Raw genomic sequence first — 18,702 nt, 5'->3', positions numbered from 1 at the left:
GAATTTGATTGACTTGAAAGCGAATGACAATTGCCACTAATATCAAGCGAGTTATTGTATTCGTACGTAGGTCGTCGGTCAATTGCTTTTAAAATTAATTGCAAACTTTTACAGGATACCTGTGTGCAATATTTTATTTTTACATTATTTTACAAGATCTTTTTTCAACGACCCACTTAACGATAACTTAAACTCCCTATTGTTCTAATACGTTATACCGACCATCGCTAGCGACAGTTCACCTAGCAACTAAAAGGCCAAAAGGTTGGTGAATGGAAAAAGAAGCTCGCGAGAGATGCGTGTTGTGAATAGAACGAAAGCTATAGTGTGTTTGAATGTTCAAATACTTAGAACTACAAGCGTGAGTGTTCATCAAGTTTCATTTTCTTTTACTCTGTCTTTTTCTCTCTCTTTCTCTCTGTCTCTTATATTTTGCCGCAGAAACGATCTCCTCCGTCTGTTTTCTCTGTCGGGCATCGATCGGTCAAGATGAGAGAATTCCCGAACAGGTAGATACACCGTGGTTTTCGGGTCGGGGAAAGAAAGAAGGACGTGCTAGGATACCTGGTGTAGGTGGTGTGGAACCACGTGAGGGCATACCACTCTCGCCAAGGTTCCCTGAAGACCCTCCGCGCGCCGAATAGAGACCCTTTGTGCCACGTGCAGCACTCGCTTGCTGCCTCAGGGCTTCCAACTTCACCGGGGATGGGATGAAGCCAACGTCCGAGTTCTCTTTCACCAGCCTACCTATCCACCAGTTGTTGTCGTACTTCTCCTGGGGGGTATCGTGGGTAATGATTACTTCATATTTCGTCCTGGATCTTATTGTTAGTCGAGCGTTGTGCATGCAAACAATGACTAGAAGCAGCGGGCTACTGCTGAATCTTTTGTCGTCTATGGTGTCGTTGCTTGATATTTCAATTGGAACTATTTATCGGTTGGCCGCTCAAAGTCGATTCCCCACTATGGAGCATGGCACTAATCTTAATTTTAATAAATTTTTATGATACTTCGATTTATAAACTAACTCAGACTATTGCATACAAAAAGTAAAATGAACCCAATTAATAAAAGGGAACAAACACTGGAGCATGTATATAATTACTAGTAAATGTAAATATACGATTATTAGTATAAGACAGAAATAAAATGGCGGGGATAGGTCATCGGACACCTTGAGCGGCCAAATGATTCCATTTCTACTATAATTTCCGATACGTTAGTTTTCTTATTCTTCGCATGCTTAATTCACGCAACAACAGTTTTTTATACTACGAATGTCAGTTTGTACGCTACAAGGTACTTTTATGAATACTAGTTTCTCAAATTGAGCGAGTGATCTAATTATTCGAAGCGGTATACGTGGATGTCATTGTACCTAAAGTGGACCAGATAGCCTACAGTGTATAAATATTTCAGTGAAACTATATCCATTTACCTTGATGTGCAGAAAGTCGCGGACTTCGAAGCTGACCGCCGAGCCATGAACTGGCGAATCGTCGTCAACGGATCCATCGTAACTCACGTTGGTCCGCACTGCGAATGCTACCGGTTTCGTCTGCATAATTCACAACAATGTTTCGTTAACAACGTTCCAGCGGCACCTATAAAGGGTCGTTCACAAATTACGTCACGCAAAATTGACCTCATTTTAACCCTCTTCCTCCGTAACTTAATGTTACTCTTGAAAAAATTACGTGACAAATTCTGACCAGCACCCTGTCGTTGCAACAAAATTTTCATATCCCAAGTAAAACTAACAAAATTACTTCTTCAAATCAACGAGTTTATTTATGTCGGCACTAAACTTTTACAACAATCATGTATCATTGATAAAACTGGAAAATTGGACGTGGTCCTTCTGTGATCTCATTTACAGAATTATACTGTAAAAGGAATATTTCTTTGTAATTTGTGAACGGTCCCCAAGATTCAATGACCTGCCTATTCGCAAATATTGTACGAAACACCGGTGACATGGCAGTGAACATCGCAATCACGTGGCTCGTTTTATCGGTCTCGATTATCGACTTTCCTATTAGGTCACGGTATATAATTCGGTAAAACGCGACGATATCTGCGCGACCATAACCTGCGCATAAAGTAGAAGCCGATGAGATCACGGATGATCGGTACATTGTCAACGCTGTTCACGTGTCAGGTCGCCGCGTCAATAAAGAATAAAAGCGTACCACCTCGATAGGGCGTTCTTCGTGTTTATTACGACGCTTTATGCCTCGAAGGTCGTGTCCCGTGAATCAATATTCATTTATTGTTCGGTTTGGTCGATCGGTTGTGCATACTCGCGAACTTCGGCAGGGATTATTCGTAATTCGGGTGCGATCAGCCGACGCTTCGATTCGTTTCCAAATGGTCGTTTCCACCCCTAAACGTGACCTCTCCTTTCCTCGTCAACGATAAACATCTATACTACGGTCATAAAGGGGACAGTGCTTGGGTACAAGCAGGCGCGTAAAAACACACCATGGTGTGGTTAACTCATTCACGCAGTGTATCTTTTAGACCAGTTTCCTGTTACTGCGCGGGTCCACGAAATAATAATGACTTTTAAGCAAACAGCATAACGGAAACGCGAAATTTGTGTTCCAGTATTCTCAGTATGTATTCTATTAATGCGACGCAGCTATTTTCATTTGTTTGTATATGCATTTTCAGCCCCGGGACTGAAAATTCCTAAAATGACTGAGGTTCGTGCAATATTAAAGGTATCGAATTCATAAGGATAGTGCCCCACTTACACAGTATATCTACACTGTTATGGTTATTACCACCAGTTACGTCCCCTTTCAACTTCGTTCATTGCTAAGTGACGATCACTTAGACTCGTTTATATGTAATACAACGAATGACTGGTATACTGTAGATGCATCAATTTTAATATTTAGGGTGTACCACGAATCATGGTGCAATCGCGTATCTACGAATCCTCGAAACTCGAGATAAAAGCAGGAGATAAAAAGTGCAGGCGCATTGAAATTGTCGAATGACAATTAAACGATCAATGGCTCGAACGTCGCGTATTGATATCAAGGAAACGTACGATCAATGGCAATAATATCACCGCGCCTCGCAGCGCGTGGAATATACAATCGCGTCTATCGTCGGAACAAAGGATCGCGAGACGTTTAATTGGTTTCGCCAGCAGCCTCTGTGTGAAATCTCATTAGTCTGGCGCGCATATTCATTGACACGCTTTTCATTCCCTGGCGGCGACTTAGTCGTTCGCGAGGCCGGCGTCGAAAGCAACGACGATCCGTTCGAAAGACGCCGATCGATTTACGAAAGGCTCATAGGAAAAACAGCGGGCGTCGGAAGGAGAGGAAACTGGAACATGCGAAAGATCAATGACTTACCTTGGCTTTTTCAAGTTGATTGAGGGCCTGCTTCTCCTTCTCGCGACGCAAGCTCTCTTTTTCCTCGTCCAGCGAGAGATCCGAGCTCGGCTGCGAGTAGTTCGAGTCCGCCGAGCCCTGAAACGCGAAACAAACACCTTTAAATTGCGTCCCGAGGCGACGAGAATTATTACTCCGGAATCATAGGTCTTCGTTTTGTCCCGATTCGCGTTCGATTTTTGGCAAAATATTGGGTCGTAAGTTAGTAAAGCTTCCGCGGTTTCCGCTCGTTTAAAAAGAACGTAACGCCATCGCAGTTGAATATTTTTGTTATAAATAACTTCCATCGTTTACAGGAACGTCAATTTTATTTAGATAAGAATCAGAATTTAATTTAAATTACAAATTTTATTTTATATTAGGTGTCGCTTGACGAAGGAGCTTTTCTTCGTTTAAATCCTTGTAGCCTACTTAATAGCTAATATCATAAATTAAGCAGCCTGTTATTTCCATCGAAATATAAAGACACACGGAATTTGAATTTTCTATTAATAATATTTTACCAAACGTATCTGTTTTTTAACTCATACTCATGAGTATGAATCAGCATGTAGCATGAAGCACGTTGTAAGAATGCGAAGCTTAGATGCTGCAGCATATCGTGCAACGTACTTCGAAGATCCTTCCACGTCCTCTTACCTGTTCATTGATTATCCTGAACAGGGCAAAACCAACCACCCATAATCTAAAACTCCGAATTTTACGGTTACGTTACGTATCGCATTCTTGAAATTTCGCTCGCTGCTAGGAAACACAATGGCACCCGTGAGATTTTTCACTACCTCCAAGAACTGGAAGGAGCTTCTCTGTTTTGTCCACGAAAGCTTCAGCGAAGTTCTCGAGGGCTTTCAGTGTCGGGGGCCATTAGTTTAAAAAGAGAACTCTCGTCGAGTTCCGAACCGACTACGGTCGGTCCGCCTTTAAACAGTCTTTGCAAACATTTTAAAGCGACAGTTTATACAATCGTTTGTTGTTTGAATCGAAGCAGCCGGCATGAAGATAGGGATTCTCCCAGAGTACGAAATGTGTCGTGAGAGCTAACTATAGACTTGCTCAAAGAGTTTTCGTACAGTGTTAATTGCATCGTACTTAAAAAATCTACGTTTCTCTCGTGGACTCGTCTGCGATCTCGTTGATCAGTTTCAGTTATTAAATTATATCATAATTATAAGAAAAGATAAATTTAATAATTTTCTTACGAGCGTCTCAAACATTTACTGTTTTAGAAATAGTTGTGAAACAGTATCTAACCTAAATAATAAGTAATGCTAAGTAGAAAGAATGTGCCAGTGAGAAAGATAGGAAAATGGGAGGGAAAAACAGTGGAAATTGTTTCCTACGATAAAATAATCTCTACATACACGTTTATAGTATCGATTATTCGAACGTTTCGTGTCCCCCAAATTAGAACCATCAGAATTTGATTGCACTTCAAGTTTATTATCGACAGTTATGATTCTGCTCGAGGAAAGACTCTGCCAATTCAACTCTTGTTTCGAGGAATTATCCGCGACAAAAATTAGGATTCTATCTATATGATGGCGTGACGCCATTAGTTGCATCAGCGTACGAAACCTACGGCCAAATATCTCAGGAACACTTTGTATCGTATCTATTGGCAACAATGTGACAACGGAGCAAGATCTCTGGCTCTCGATCAATTTCCGTCGTAATTAATTGAATCGATTGCGTTTCTCGAAAGAGATCTTATCGGTGCTCCTCGTAAGCAAGAAATCCACGAGAGCAAGGCGCAATTTGTTACAGTTTTATCGATCCTGACCGGTGACACTGACGTATTGATTTACTTCTCAAAGTCGAAGCTTCCGCCTGTCCCGTAATTAAGTACATAATTAAATGCAAAGGATGGTCGACGTGTATTTCGCGTCCCTCAGACGAACGTTCGATCTACATTCCAGCGCGTAGTAGAGTGGTTGAATATCCGCGAAAGCAGGCCAAAATGGTAACCTCATTATTTGTAATTTATTTCTGAGTTTATGGCAATTTCCAGCATGAAGCAACCTTGACAGTCTAAAATCACAGATGAACAGAACTTGTTCATATAGACAATAATCAACGTCTTCGTTACGCTATATCGTGTCTACATAATAAAATGAAATAATTTATCGTGCGAGCAAACGTTTCTTTCGTTACAAATTTGTACGTACAACGATGATTTGCCTTCTCGTGTTTCCTTGAGTCGTAGGTGTAATTTGATAATCGATACTTTTTATGTATCCCCACAAAAAGTACTCTAATAGTGTTATGTTCCGTGACTTACCCGGTCATTGCATCGTTCCACCACGTTCGAAACCATTCATCCGAATGAATTGTCCACCACCTGTTCCTCTGTGACCTTGAATTGTGTTAGGGTCAGTTCATAATACACGATGTGTATTTATACGATCTGTTTTTATAAATCGGAAATAAAAATGGTGGAAATCCTAAACTTATACTGATAATTTTATAGCATTTCAATGTTTGAAAACCCACTTTGAAATTTCTTAATCGGAGCCAAGAAGTCGAATTTGTTTGCGAAAAATTCACTGATGTTTTTCCACCCTATCGTTAGAGGAGCATTTTTTTTTGGAGGATGAATTCATTCGGCCGGGGGTCGTAGCCATGCCAACGGCCTTTACTTAATCGTCTTTCTCCCTGCTTCTCTGTGCGTGACTGTGTAAATTTGTCTGTGCGTGTCATCGCGACCTTGCTTTCCCCTCCGGGAATCTTAAGGACAAGGCTTGTTCTAAACAATTGGATGTAATAAATTCTCGTGCACGTGCACGAATAACGAAAACTTTTATTTCGGTATTCGATGTGGCGTTGCAATTCCCGGTAAATATTTAGTAAATTCTTATTTTAAAATAATGCAAATTCAAACAATATTTTTTTATAACAAATTTCAAAATCTTCTACGAGACTTACACGGTGTGATATAAGTTTATTATCTTGAACGAACTTTTTACATCATTGTTGCTGTTGTTATAATATTATCGTATACGTATTTCAATACGTTTATCGATAAATTGATTTTTAATTAAGGATATTGACCGTAATAACCATGCATAGAGAAGGTAGAACATCGTTTACGTAGGTGATCGAAGCTGGAACGCAGTCAAAACGTAATTACAGACAGAATTTAATTCGAATAATAATTGACGAATAAGGATACGATAAGTATACTGATTTATTATCGAGGTTTATTCGGTTGAACAGTTATAAAAATAAGTTCTGATTCGTTCAATATGGAACGTAATTTCATTCTATAGCTAAAATTCTATTTATTTTTTATTTAATTTCGTTCGTTGTATAACGTTTTGATCTAGATAAGAAATGGTGGGACGATATAAACAAAGTAATAAAAACGTGATACTTATAAAAAAAAAAAAAAAAAGAGTCTGTAATATGGGCGAAAATAGCTGCAGCAGAGACAATGGAGCATACCAGAAACGCTCGGTTTCACGCTCAAAATGTAAACCAGATCGATTTAGATTGCAACGCAAAGGATCGAGCCGCTGCAGCGATAGCATGCCTCGACGCTTTTATTTCACGCCAGGTTGATTAATGCGAAACTTGTATGACGCGTCGCACCCCACAGAGAGTCCTTTTATAAATCGAGAAAGAGTAGAAGACGCTTCGCAGGCGCGGCGAACTTCCCTCGCAACTGATTTACTTTGTAAGGTTGGCGATTCATTGACACCCTTTGTGAGAATCGGCCATGTTACAAACATTATCCTCTTAGGGACGCAACCTGTAATCGTGCCACGTGTGAAATAAATAACGTTGTAACCGGGAAACACATTTCCTCGCGACAGTTACACGATCGAGAACAAATTGAGTACACCGTAAATGTACAGAGAAAATCGCATTCGAAGATAGCGATAAAAGATGTTTTAAAAAATGAATTCGATACGACAACTTTCAAATTTAAACGTTCGAAAAATCTTTTCAGCAAATTTTCCAACCGGAACCAATATTTTACGGTCTGTTCACACCCGATGCGCTTCATAATATGAGTCTGGTTTCGTTCGATAAGCGTCTGTCCGAATCGTAACTTCTCCTTGTCAGTTACTCCGAGCGAATGAACCGAGATGATTTGAAATTGACTTCGCTAAACCAAGATGTTGATTGGATCCTTTTAAATGTCGTGCTTACGAATACCTCTATCTACGTATAACTATATTGATAGTTACCTCGATAGCTACCACGAGGATTAGGTAGATTACTATTTTGGGGACGTAAAAGAGTTATATAATCTCCGCTATTAAAGCGCTAAAATTGCTATCTAAATTATTTTCGTGTGTATTCCCTGTTATTTAAAGGCGTTTCATAACATGCACCTACTATACAGAAATGGGATTGTTATTCTTGGTTATGTCGATAAAAAAAATTTACATCGTAAAATAGTTCCCAAGAAAATAACTTGTCACAATATCCCATAAAATGATCCATCGACCCTTACAATATTAAAAATAGACTTGGTCGATATCACCAATGGTTTCGAGGAAAACAACTCGTTACAATATCGCATAAAATGGCCCGTCGACCCTTATAATATTAAAATAAGATATTATCGTTATAATCAACGATTTCCAAAACAACGGTTAGTGACAATATCGCGGAAAATCGCTCATCGACGCTTATAACATTGCTCTGCGTAGGTTTGTGCATATACGTAGCAAATAAGTAAATAAAAAGTGTTCGGAAGAGGCACTCTGTGCGAATACCTGAGTGAATAGCTTGTTGTAGCCAGAATTGTGTTGATTGTATCCAATCATCGCCGGAAACCGCCACCGTCGTCGCCAGGACCGTTCTTCGAGTGGCTTTTATCCACTTTTCCCGGGTCTTGATACTGTTTACGGCCCAGTTCCGATATCTGAACCGCCACTGAGGCTCGTAGTTGATCCGCTAAGCTCACGCTTAGCACACGCTACCGCATTGCTTATTCGGATTTTTCTCCACTCGGTTACTTTGTCACCTTGTCTCTCCAAACGGGATCGTCTTCGTTCGAAAGGTTCGCGCGATTTTGTGCGCCGTTACGCCATGTTGGACGGCGCAATGGCCGCGGGGCAGCAGGACGTCCCCCTCAGGCGCTCTTCCACGACTTTTTGCGCTTCCGTTTGCAAGCCATCCAAATATACGTCGCGATCTACTCCCGGCGTTCGAGTGTCATCGCATCTTGACGTCCTGGTGCCTCGACTTTCGCGAGCATCGTGGGATCCTTCGTGAAATTAGCCTGCTTCTGAGCGACGACTTGCCTTTGACGACTTTGGGGGACGCTGTTAGGAGACGTTCGTTCGATGAAATTTTGCATCGCGGGAAAAAGTCAAAGATCACGGATCGGACGAACGCAGGCAAGATTTAAGATAGACGGGGAAAAATTGATCTTGAAACTCTCATAGAGACACCTAACTTCTCAGAATCGTTAAGTCGAATGTTTTGTAACAAATCCTACGACTATTGCGTGGTATTTTATGGAAACAAAAACGAAACTGATGACCCACCCACGTTCTTCTCGCGATAAGAATCCTGGTAGAATTCCCCTCTTCTTTTCCTCGAGGGTTTCGATCGAAGTTATTTTCTTCCGCAGCGAATATTCAGAAATACAGATGTTGACCTATTAGTTGGTAGTTAAGCTTCTAGTCAAATTTTCGATTGGGAAAACTGTTTGAATAATCGATTCGAGCGAAAATTTTTAGTCTAAACATAATTAAATAACCTATGACTATGACATAAAAATTATAATTTTAATCTCATATTTGTCAGTTATATAATTATGTTTATCTGAATAGTTTTTTTCATTCATAGTTAATATTCTAAACCTGCGTCTGCGTCAATGTCGTTCACTCCATCTTACTCTGTTTCGATACGTTCTTCGTCACGCGATAGATTTGTAGCTGCGACGGATTCAATAATGGCAATGCGTGTGAATAGAGGTGTCGCTATTACGTAACAACCAATCAGTCTGCCTAACCACCTCTGTGCAGTATATAATAACAGTATTGGGAATGACTTCAATCCAGTTATGCGGAATCAAATTCGATCGATCTGCGGGTACCACTATACTTTTAGTCAGTCGGTCTATCTTATAAAAATCATAGGTTCTCATCTGATTATCAAAGTTAAACTCCATTAGATACGGCCAATACGTAAATAAGTAAATGTGTATTTCGTGGATAAAATCAATTTCTCGCCCCGCCTAAACTGCCTGACTAACACGAACAATAGGTCGCCATAAAAATTCGAAGGTTCATAGAAGAATGTTGATGGTATTCTTTGCGTCACTTCGAGTCGCGACGATCCTTTTACGTCGGGTTTATTAATATAGATTTACACTCGTAGCACGGTGCCAGACTGGAGCCTATTCCACTCCTGTCATGAAATATATTGACTTAATTGCTCTCGAGCGAGCATCTTAACGAGGGAGTCCGCCGGTCGTCTTGGTATGTTCGTTCGTTAATTACGCCAGTAACAATTAATGTAACGACGATAGCGTTATAAGGAAAAAGCCCAGCTAGATACGACCATCTCGTTAAATACCCTAACGTCGAAATCACCAATTCTATGTATCGAAGTTTATTCCATTAGTATTCGTGCGATGAGAACTTCGAACGCAAACTTTTCGACCTTTTCGAATTTTAATCATATTATGTGATCGATTTTTTAAACGGTCAATTCTTATTGAATTACCTTGTACAATTTTTGCATTGAATACCTTGGGACTATAGTCAGTTATAAAAGTCAACGTTCACCATGGGATATGTTAGTCCTATAGGTAATAATAAGTATTTGCGATATATTTTAACGTTTTTATTAATCTCAATATTTTTTCAAACTAATGAAAATAATTACAAGTGTACAGAATTGTTATCAAAAAACGATAGGAAAAATATTTTAAAATGTAATTTTATAATAATTCCTGATGAAACAGATAATAATGATGAACAGAATCATAAAATGAACAATTTTGATAGCATCAAACGTAAATTTAAAAACCGAAAGATTAGTATAGCATTTACAGTAAATTGTTTATCAGTGACAAAAATATTTTTAAAAAAATTGTATTCATTGAACTGTAACAGGAATGGTAGAAAAATAATATGAAACATCAGAGGTGTATTAAAGCGTACAGAAATTGTTCCTATCGTTGTATATTGTTGTAAATATTGCAAATACTTTGCAATTACTCCATTCTTTAAAAAAAGGAGACAGCCGATCCTTGGAAACAGAATTTTACTGAATTTGAATTTCAGATTCACTACCGGATTTCAATAAAGAAAGAATATTTGTGAATTGATATGGATAAATATACAGTTGGTTTTTATTTTTCCTCGATAGAGCTAGTTTCTCTTTGGTCGACTAATTGATAATTTACTATTAGTAAATATTTGCTCGTATACCCAAAAAAATTGGCCACCTTCTCTCTTCCACTTTGATAAAGATTAGAAATCTTATGATTTCAATGATTGGATATAACTAAACTTGTCAAAACAAAGACGACGGACGAGGACAATTCGGAAAAATGTAAAGATATATATTAATATTGGTTCTCCTTTGTAAACGTAAACAATCCAGCGATAACGTGCACCCTAACTTCGACTTTTCATATAATAATGGACGAGTGTACGTACACTTGTGCGAGCGACTGTACGCGTTGCAAGTTCGAGCAGCAAATGGAACGTGCAGAATAGAAACTGAATTATATTACAGAAGAGCCTCTAGAGTCACGCAAATCCCAGATCGCTGGCTAGCTGGATAATTAATTAGCGCTTAGTCGAACAGATCAAAGTGGCTTTCGGTCGAGTCGGTTGGTCAACAGAGAGCGCAACAATTCGAAAAAAAGGACTCTTGAATTATCAGCTTGCTCGGTGTGGGAGAGGGCAATCGATTCCGTTGACCTCTTTGTAACGCTCTGCCCTCGAGCGCGTTATCCTCTTGTAAACAGTTGGCGATAATTCGGTCCCGAGGAACGATTACACCCGTTCCAACGGCGACACTTTGCTTTCACGCGAGGCTCGGCGGCGGAGAAAAGGCTCGACGCGTGGGGAATAAAAAGAACCAATCGGTGTCCTTTACAAAAACAAAAAGAAAAAAAAAAAAAAGAAACAGCACCGGCGCCGTATCCAGAGAGAAGCGTTTCTTTTGTCTCCCCTTGAACACGACCGCGACGTAATATCCTCGGGTAACGTCGACTACGCGGCACAAAGAAAAAGGATCACCGACGTTTCACCGCCTCTCGCGGCTAACGATAGCGTACGCGTTCCACTCGACGCCTCGTAAATCGAACATTCACGAAGCAAATTTACGAAAAGCACGGACCAATAGAGCCCAAGGAAGGTCTTGGAAGCGGGTCAACGACATCGCAGTAGCGTCGATCGACTCGAACCACTCGCGAGGCGTTATCAACATTCATCCGCGGAAGCTTGCCTGCGTCCGTTCGCACCGTCTTAACAGCCTCGATCCCCTGTGTACCTGCGTTTGATCGTCTCGCACGGAAACAGATAAGGAAAACAAATATCAACAGCTTGGAATCGTCGAGACTGGTCGCGTGTTCAGGCACCGCTGTGTCGGCACACACGCGCTCGTCTTCGATTCCCCGCCACCTAGAGGAGGCCGTCCAACCCTCCCACGATCGCGAACCAATTTCGACTGACACGCACGCACTGAGCACGGGAACGACGATCGGGGGACGACGTTGCTCCGCACACTGACGCTACGCGGTGGGTCCCCGCGAGTCGCAATCGCTGGGGTTAGTTGATACATCGGACGAGGGGTTTTCCGACTCAACCGCTCTGTGGCGCCACCGAGGAAGCCGGACGACACCCCCGTAACTATATCGATCCACCAACCCCCTGCCCTCCGATCTTCGCCACCCAACACGACCCACACGACACCGCCAGGCCACTGCACCCTGAAGGCAACGTGTCCTATCAAGCCCCGCGCGCACGTCTTGTGCCGCGTCGACCTAACTTCGTGTGTGTACCCTCTATATGTGCCTGTTTGTCTGTGTGGGTGTGTGTGTCCCGACAATCGTCGAATCGCGGAACCACGAGGCATCTCTCTCTCTGTGGCGGCTGCGGTCAAAGGTTCCTTCGGCAGAAGTGTGTCATTCGGGTGAATCGAATGTTTAGCCGATCGAGTTTGCCGGGTCAGAGCGGTCGAGAATAGAGGCAGTCTTTTTTTGCGTCACCACAGACAACTGTCCGACGACTGGTTTCGATTGCTACCTTTCGTCTATTCGCGGAACAGCGAGGACGTTCGGTCTGTGGAGCAAGGTGCGAACAAAACTTCTCGCGTTTCATCCTTTCGAGGAGCAGGGCGGTTTTTGGACGAAATTGGCCTTCGAATGTAGAGCACGTTGGATTCGAACAGATCCTAAAATATTAGACGTTTTTATGGGGGGAAAACAACGTTGAATATTGAATTTTTGAATATGGCGGACTAACTTCGTTTTAATTTCCTGTCGGTTATGGAATTTAACATAAAGGAAGTATTGCTTTGCAAGTTTTCGACGTGCATTGTTTAACAAATATATTAGAGGAAAGGTATGGCTGTAGGTCAAAATTTGACAACATCCATTTTTTAAATTACAGATTATTTGAAGGTATCGTGAATTTTCAAACGTAAAACGCTGATTACAAAGTTTTGTATGCGTGTATGTACGTACGCACGTATGTATGTCGGCGTACGTTTTGTTTTAATGGTGTTTCAGAAACTTGGTGCCAAACTTTAACAAGCAAAAACGTCGTAATTAGTTTCAGAGTTATAAGATAAGACGTTTTTAATTACGAGTATTTAACAATGTAAAAGTAACAACACAGTAACAGAAGAAAACACTTTGTATATTTTGTTTGATGTTTTTATGAGGGAACCTACTGAGATGTGAATCGAAATGAATGGAAGCCATATCGAACGTGTGATGTAAACTAGTGCAAACAAAGATAGATAATACTACACCGACGAAAGCGTCTTATAACTCCAAAACTAATGATATTTGGACTCATGTTTGGCACCAGCTCTTTGAAACATCTTGTATATCTCAAGAGTGGTTTATCGGAAAGTCATGAAATTTGGTACGGTGACTCCTACTGTACATTTATGTAAATCATTTTTTAAAAATTTGATGAGGATTACAGGGAATACCGTGACATATTTTGTATGCATGACATTGTGTTGGAGTTTGCTTTGCTTTATACCTCAGGAGTGGTTTGCCAGAAAATTATGAAACTTAATAAAGTTGCCTCCATATACGAGATACTGATGTCATTGAAGATTTGAAAAAAAAAGGAGAGTTTTTTAGTGATCTATTAACTTTAGAAAATGGCAGTGGTCTAACTTAATCTTGTTCTTTTCAAACCTGATCTTCCTTATTTATAAAAACCATGGGTACCATATTAGTCGAAGACGTTCATAAACTTTTAGGAAAATAGGGACAAAAATTTGGGAATTTCTGCTTGGCCGGTATGTGCTATAATCGTTTTTCAAGAATTTTAGTCGGTCAGAGCTATTAAGGGGTAAACCCCATTATGCCTTTGCCGCTGGCCTCTCGACTCTTTGTCCTACGTTTCTTCCCTGGTTGTTTGGCGTTCACTCGGTCCGTTGTTTGTTTTAAAAAGAAAAAGCGCAAGTCAGCAACATACCGTGTTTGTCTACCAGCCTCTCGAGAAAACAAAAAAGTATCGACGAAAGAGATTGGCAAGACTTTTATCTGGGTAATAATTTCGAATAACAAATAAAATCCAAGCAACTTGTTAATCGCTACGTAAGAAATTACAGTTCGAATTATAAAATGAAATTATCCCTTGGATAAAGGTTACGAATAAATTGCTAATACGGTGTTTTTTATTTTTCGAATAAAATATTATCTAACTGTGATCGACAACCGCCGATGCAGATAGATTCCATTAGCAGTGAGAAGACCGACAAAAGTTGGATTACACTCACATTAGTTCAAACGCGACCGCCTATGCCATTCAAGAACATCCAAGTTCTCCGCGATAGCGCAAGATAGGAGGATAAAGAGGATGATTTCACTTTTAACTGGTCAACATTCTTGAGAAGGATTATAGTAATCGTATTATTTACATACTTCGTTTCGATAGAAAGTCTCACACTAAAAAAAGTATTTTAAGATAAAAACTTAAATGCTGACAACGTTGAAACGCGCTTTAAATGTTAACTATCACCTTTAGTTAAAAATTATGAAGATAGGCGTAATAAGAAAAGGTACCGATGGTTGTAAATATAAAAAGATAGAATAAAAGATAGTAAATAAATAATTTGAAGCATCGGTTAATGTTTATGGAGATCGAGACTCTAGGTTCTTTTTTACTCAGTGATAGTGCGATATAGTTCTTATCAGATTCACCTGTCACGAAGTTCTATTTTTACTTCGAAATTGCAGAATCAAACCAGCTTAAATACCTCGGTTGCCACTTCGTTAACGTTGAGGAATTAGTTTAATCTTACCTTGCAAAATTAGACATTAACCACGAGGTAAATTTGGAAACATTGATTCGACCCTTATTAGATCCACTGAGATTCACGTACAGAATAAATGTTTAAAATTCTTACTAACATCCTGTTAATTTAATGCATCAAGTATAATCAGGGACGTAATCATTTCATGATTAATAATGAATGATTTAATCGTGTTCGATAATTAGATTCGCTTTAATTGGCTCTGTTATTTAATAATTAGTAATTATAATTATTACTCGCTATGTTTGTGTCTCGATAATTGTAATTATTAATAATGTTACGGTTTCCAAACTTTGCTCTACGATGTGTTAAACCATTTTTGCGAATTCGAGTGAACGAGTCGATTTTTCACACTCACTTCTTTTTCACTTTCCGGATGAATCGTGTTAAATGTGGAACTTCGTCGTACAAATCTTCGACCGGACGTTGGACACCGAGTCGAAGAAAACTTGACGTGGAAAAACATTCACGAATATTACAGGAGATTCGCGTCGGTTCGAGTGATTCCCTTGGATTATTATATATGTCACGACACATCACGTTTCGAGGATTGGTTATCAATGTCGTGGATCAACCTATTGGTCGCCATGACGGTCGTCCGGCGTGAGGCTCGTCGAAGGACTGTTCGTGTTAATTGAATTTGTGACATTAGACGTGGCTCGAGGATCGAGAATGAAATTCTCGTGTTTCAATCCTATTGCGTTTCGATGAAGCTCGCCAATAATAATTGATTGCAGGCCCGCTTTGCAGTGTAGCAAATTGGATTTGACGAGGATTTCGAACTAGGCTCAACGTATGTTACGAATTCCCTGAGAATACCGTGAAATCCAATTTATCAACAAACAATGTAACAGTTGTATCCATCGGATTGATCCGTATCAAATATGGCCAAGTTCGAGAAGAGGGAAAAAGCTAAGGGTCGGAAATTTGCCGTCTACGAATTTTCACTCCCATTTATTCGCATTTATCCAAACGTTTGGTTTTTTCCTTCGAATCCATTCGCTCAGTATTTGTTTTTTATGTTATACTTGTATCTGTAAACTATTATGTAAATATAGAAACTCAGGGTAATTGTAGGGCTGCGTTAAGACTATTCTAACACCTCCGCATATTTCGTAGTAGGTCATGCGTGGATCAAAAACAAGAACAATCATTCTCTTAACTCGTACCGTGGCATTTATGTGAGGCTCCGAAAGTTTTGTAAGTTTTCGTAGCTTAGGTATGTTTTAATATCATTTCAGTCATTTTAATCGTTCGAACGTATTCCCTGCGGTTAAATAATGTAAGTTCCTCCTTTTCAATTGGGCGAATACAATTACGACATACATTTCGAGTGCGTCCGTCTACACGCGCGTGTACTTCGTCGATGTCGATACGTTACAGACTCTGATTCACAGAGAGAAAATATCTTTGCGTACCGTACACAGATGTTCCGTTTTGCGCACGAAAGGAACCGTGTCCAACGTGCAAAGTACGAGTCACAGAAGGTTGATTTGGCAAAACTTGGCGGCTGAGAGGACTCTCGAGCATCGAAGGACGTCTCAGCTATTTCAGTATAAACGTGGTATTGGAGCATCCTGTCGTTTAGACAGGCAATTTCTAAAATAGACCACTTACACAAGGCGCACGTACGAAGATTATCGCTTTATTCTTTCTTTGCTTATAGACTCTTCTAATTAGATCGGGAATTCCGATCGAAACTACCTTCGGAATGCTACCAATGTTAATGCAACTATTACCAGCAACGCTCACGTGTTATTTAATGTGCGCGCGTTTGTGTACGTGTGCGTGCGTTTCGTGTTGTGCATAGTGTTCATAGAGTTTCTGTTTATTTCGTGAAAAGAAATGCAATTAAATCGGAGGAAAGTTTAAAACGAATTTTCGATTAAGCGAACTATTATCGTAGGATTAGATTTAATCTCTTCCTTTGATTTTATCCCCAAATTCCATGTTGGAAACTTATACAAAAGACTAAGAACTGCTATAGTCAACGTGACCCTACAAATGCTCCAGGATGTGTTTAGAAATGTTGTGGAATGTTTCGAACTGGGAACTTTGGAACGAGTCCAAAAGTAGAGCAGAGTCTAACTCTACTCTTAATTGTTTAATCAAAGATTGCCATCTTAGTATTTTATGGATATCTTGTATGTATTTGGTTGAGTCGTAAATAACTTTCACCGTAGGTAGAGATACATCATAATATTATTGACTTAAAAATATCACGAACATATACAAATTGCACCTTACTCACGGAGAGTTAATATCGAACAATGTTCGAACTCCGCTACACGAGACGTATATTTTCAAAATTTCGTTCGATTCGGATCTTGTTAACGTCCCGGTTTCGTTTACCTTCCTCCTGCCAAAGGGCTTGTAATGCTCCCGTCTGGCTGGCCGTCGAAGATGCGCCATTATCCGTGGACGTTGCAGCGTGGAAGCTTTCGCGAGGGATCGTACGCGAAAACCGGCCGAATCGTGGCCAAACGCGCGAAAATTAGCGACGAGCGAACAATCGATCGAACGTATCCCGTTCACTCGATCGCCTACGTGGATCAGCAATCGTCAGCTTCGCGAGTCCATCGACTTCCGGCACGAGGTACGTCGGGTCTTGGTTCTAAACCTCATTTATCGCGGGACCGACTGTCAGTTAGTTCTCACTTCACACACTCTGCGACTCCGTTTTCTCAGCAAATCACGAGCGATGCATCGAGCCAGACGCGTCTTCCTGGTTCGCAGGGGCCACAAACGTAACGATTTACTCCAATCGTCGAACGCAGTACTGCCATTTATCACGGACACATCGTACCGATCGATCGTACAACAACCCTAAACACTTGGAAACGATCGTTAGCATCAAATTATATAAAAATTCGTCGCGTCCGTGGCCCCTGTTAGCGCATCGAGACGTTGGAATCGAAACCAACAACTCCGAAGTGTAAACGTAACTCACGCATCCGTGTTACTAACGATTAATCCACTGCCTCGCGCGGACCTCCGATCTTTGGATGCATGCCGAAGAGCAATCGCGATTTTCTCGTGATGCGTTCGCGGGGGTATGTATATCGAGCGCATAAATCTTCAGCCTTAACCTTGACTGCTAAACCGGGCTTTACGATCGGAAACGACGAGCACCGTGAGGATTTCGACGAGGTACACAGCCGGATGTTACATCTACCGATATCACCGGAACGATCACGATATCGGGAGCTGTCGTTTCGCCAAGCAAAACTCGTAGAAGGAAGATCTCCTCGGGGGAGACACCTATCGGCTGCCTCGATGCATCCCACGCGCTCTACCTACACCATTCGCGAACAGTCCTTCTAATTATCGTACGAGAGTTTATGAAAGAATCACCACGTCGTAATCACTTGGCGAGCACTTTGTTGTCTCGAATCGCGAGATAGAGACACGCGCGCGCACTGAGAACTAGACGAATCGAGTCGTCGAAAGCGCGGTACCACGGAAAACGCGCGACGTCTCCGGAGTCGACGATCTGTTTCAACGCGGACAGAAGCTGATCGGTGGAAACTGGTACGAGACGAGCCCGGTATGCCAGTGCGCGCGTTACTGATGCGACGAGAAGTTTTTGGAACGCATCACCGACCTCCTCCGCTATAAATAAAACGGTGGCCGCCACACCGAAAACCGCCAGCCGAGCCGAGAGCGCTCGATTCGTCGTAATTTTCCTCGTTCGACGAAGAAACACGGGAGGAAGAATGCAAGAGCGGGCCCGTAGGTGATCCGACTAGCTCGCGGGGAACGCGAACCACCTGGATCGGAGGCTCGCACGATGTATCAGAATAATATCTTC

At 41.1% G+C, this 18,702-nt stretch overlaps 1 protein-coding gene across 4 annotated transcripts in view; it reads right to left on the bottom strand.

Moving 5' to 3' along the window:
- The window catches only part of LOC143347830 (voltage-dependent L-type calcium channel subunit beta-2-like), a 35,212-nt gene extending 16,645 nt beyond the window's left edge, over positions 1–18,567 (bottom strand). Inside the window, exons 1-5 of one of the 4 annotated variants that reach the window (XM_076777399.1) lie at positions 11,883–12,176; positions 8,138–8,689; positions 3,375–3,491; positions 1,439–1,558; positions 565–775 (exon numbers count right to left, since the gene is read on the bottom strand). In XM_076777399.1, coding sequence (XP_076633514.1) covers positions 565–775; positions 1,439–1,558; positions 3,375–3,491; positions 8,138–8,188 — 499 coding nt within the window. In that variant the 5' untranslated portion in view covers positions 8,189–8,689; positions 11,883–12,176. Of the gene's footprint in view, positions 1–564; positions 776–1,438; positions 1,559–3,374; positions 3,492–8,137; positions 8,690–11,882; positions 12,177–15,249; positions 15,438–17,243 lie in introns of those variants that run through there. The other 3 variants (XM_076777400.1, XM_076777398.1, XM_076777397.1) reach the window with 3 other exon arrangements.
- Between the last annotated feature and the right edge of the window lie 135 nt (positions 18,568–18,702).

This window comes from Colletes latitarsis, chromosome 11 (genome assembly GCF_051014445.1).
Source record: "Colletes latitarsis isolate SP2378_abdomen chromosome 11, iyColLati1, whole genome shotgun sequence".
Taxonomy (NCBI): Eukaryota; Metazoa; Arthropoda; class Insecta; order Hymenoptera; family Colletidae; genus Colletes; species Colletes latitarsis.
The sequence above is the reverse complement of the archived record's forward strand: the minus strand, read 5'-3'. Positions and strand labels throughout refer to the sequence as shown.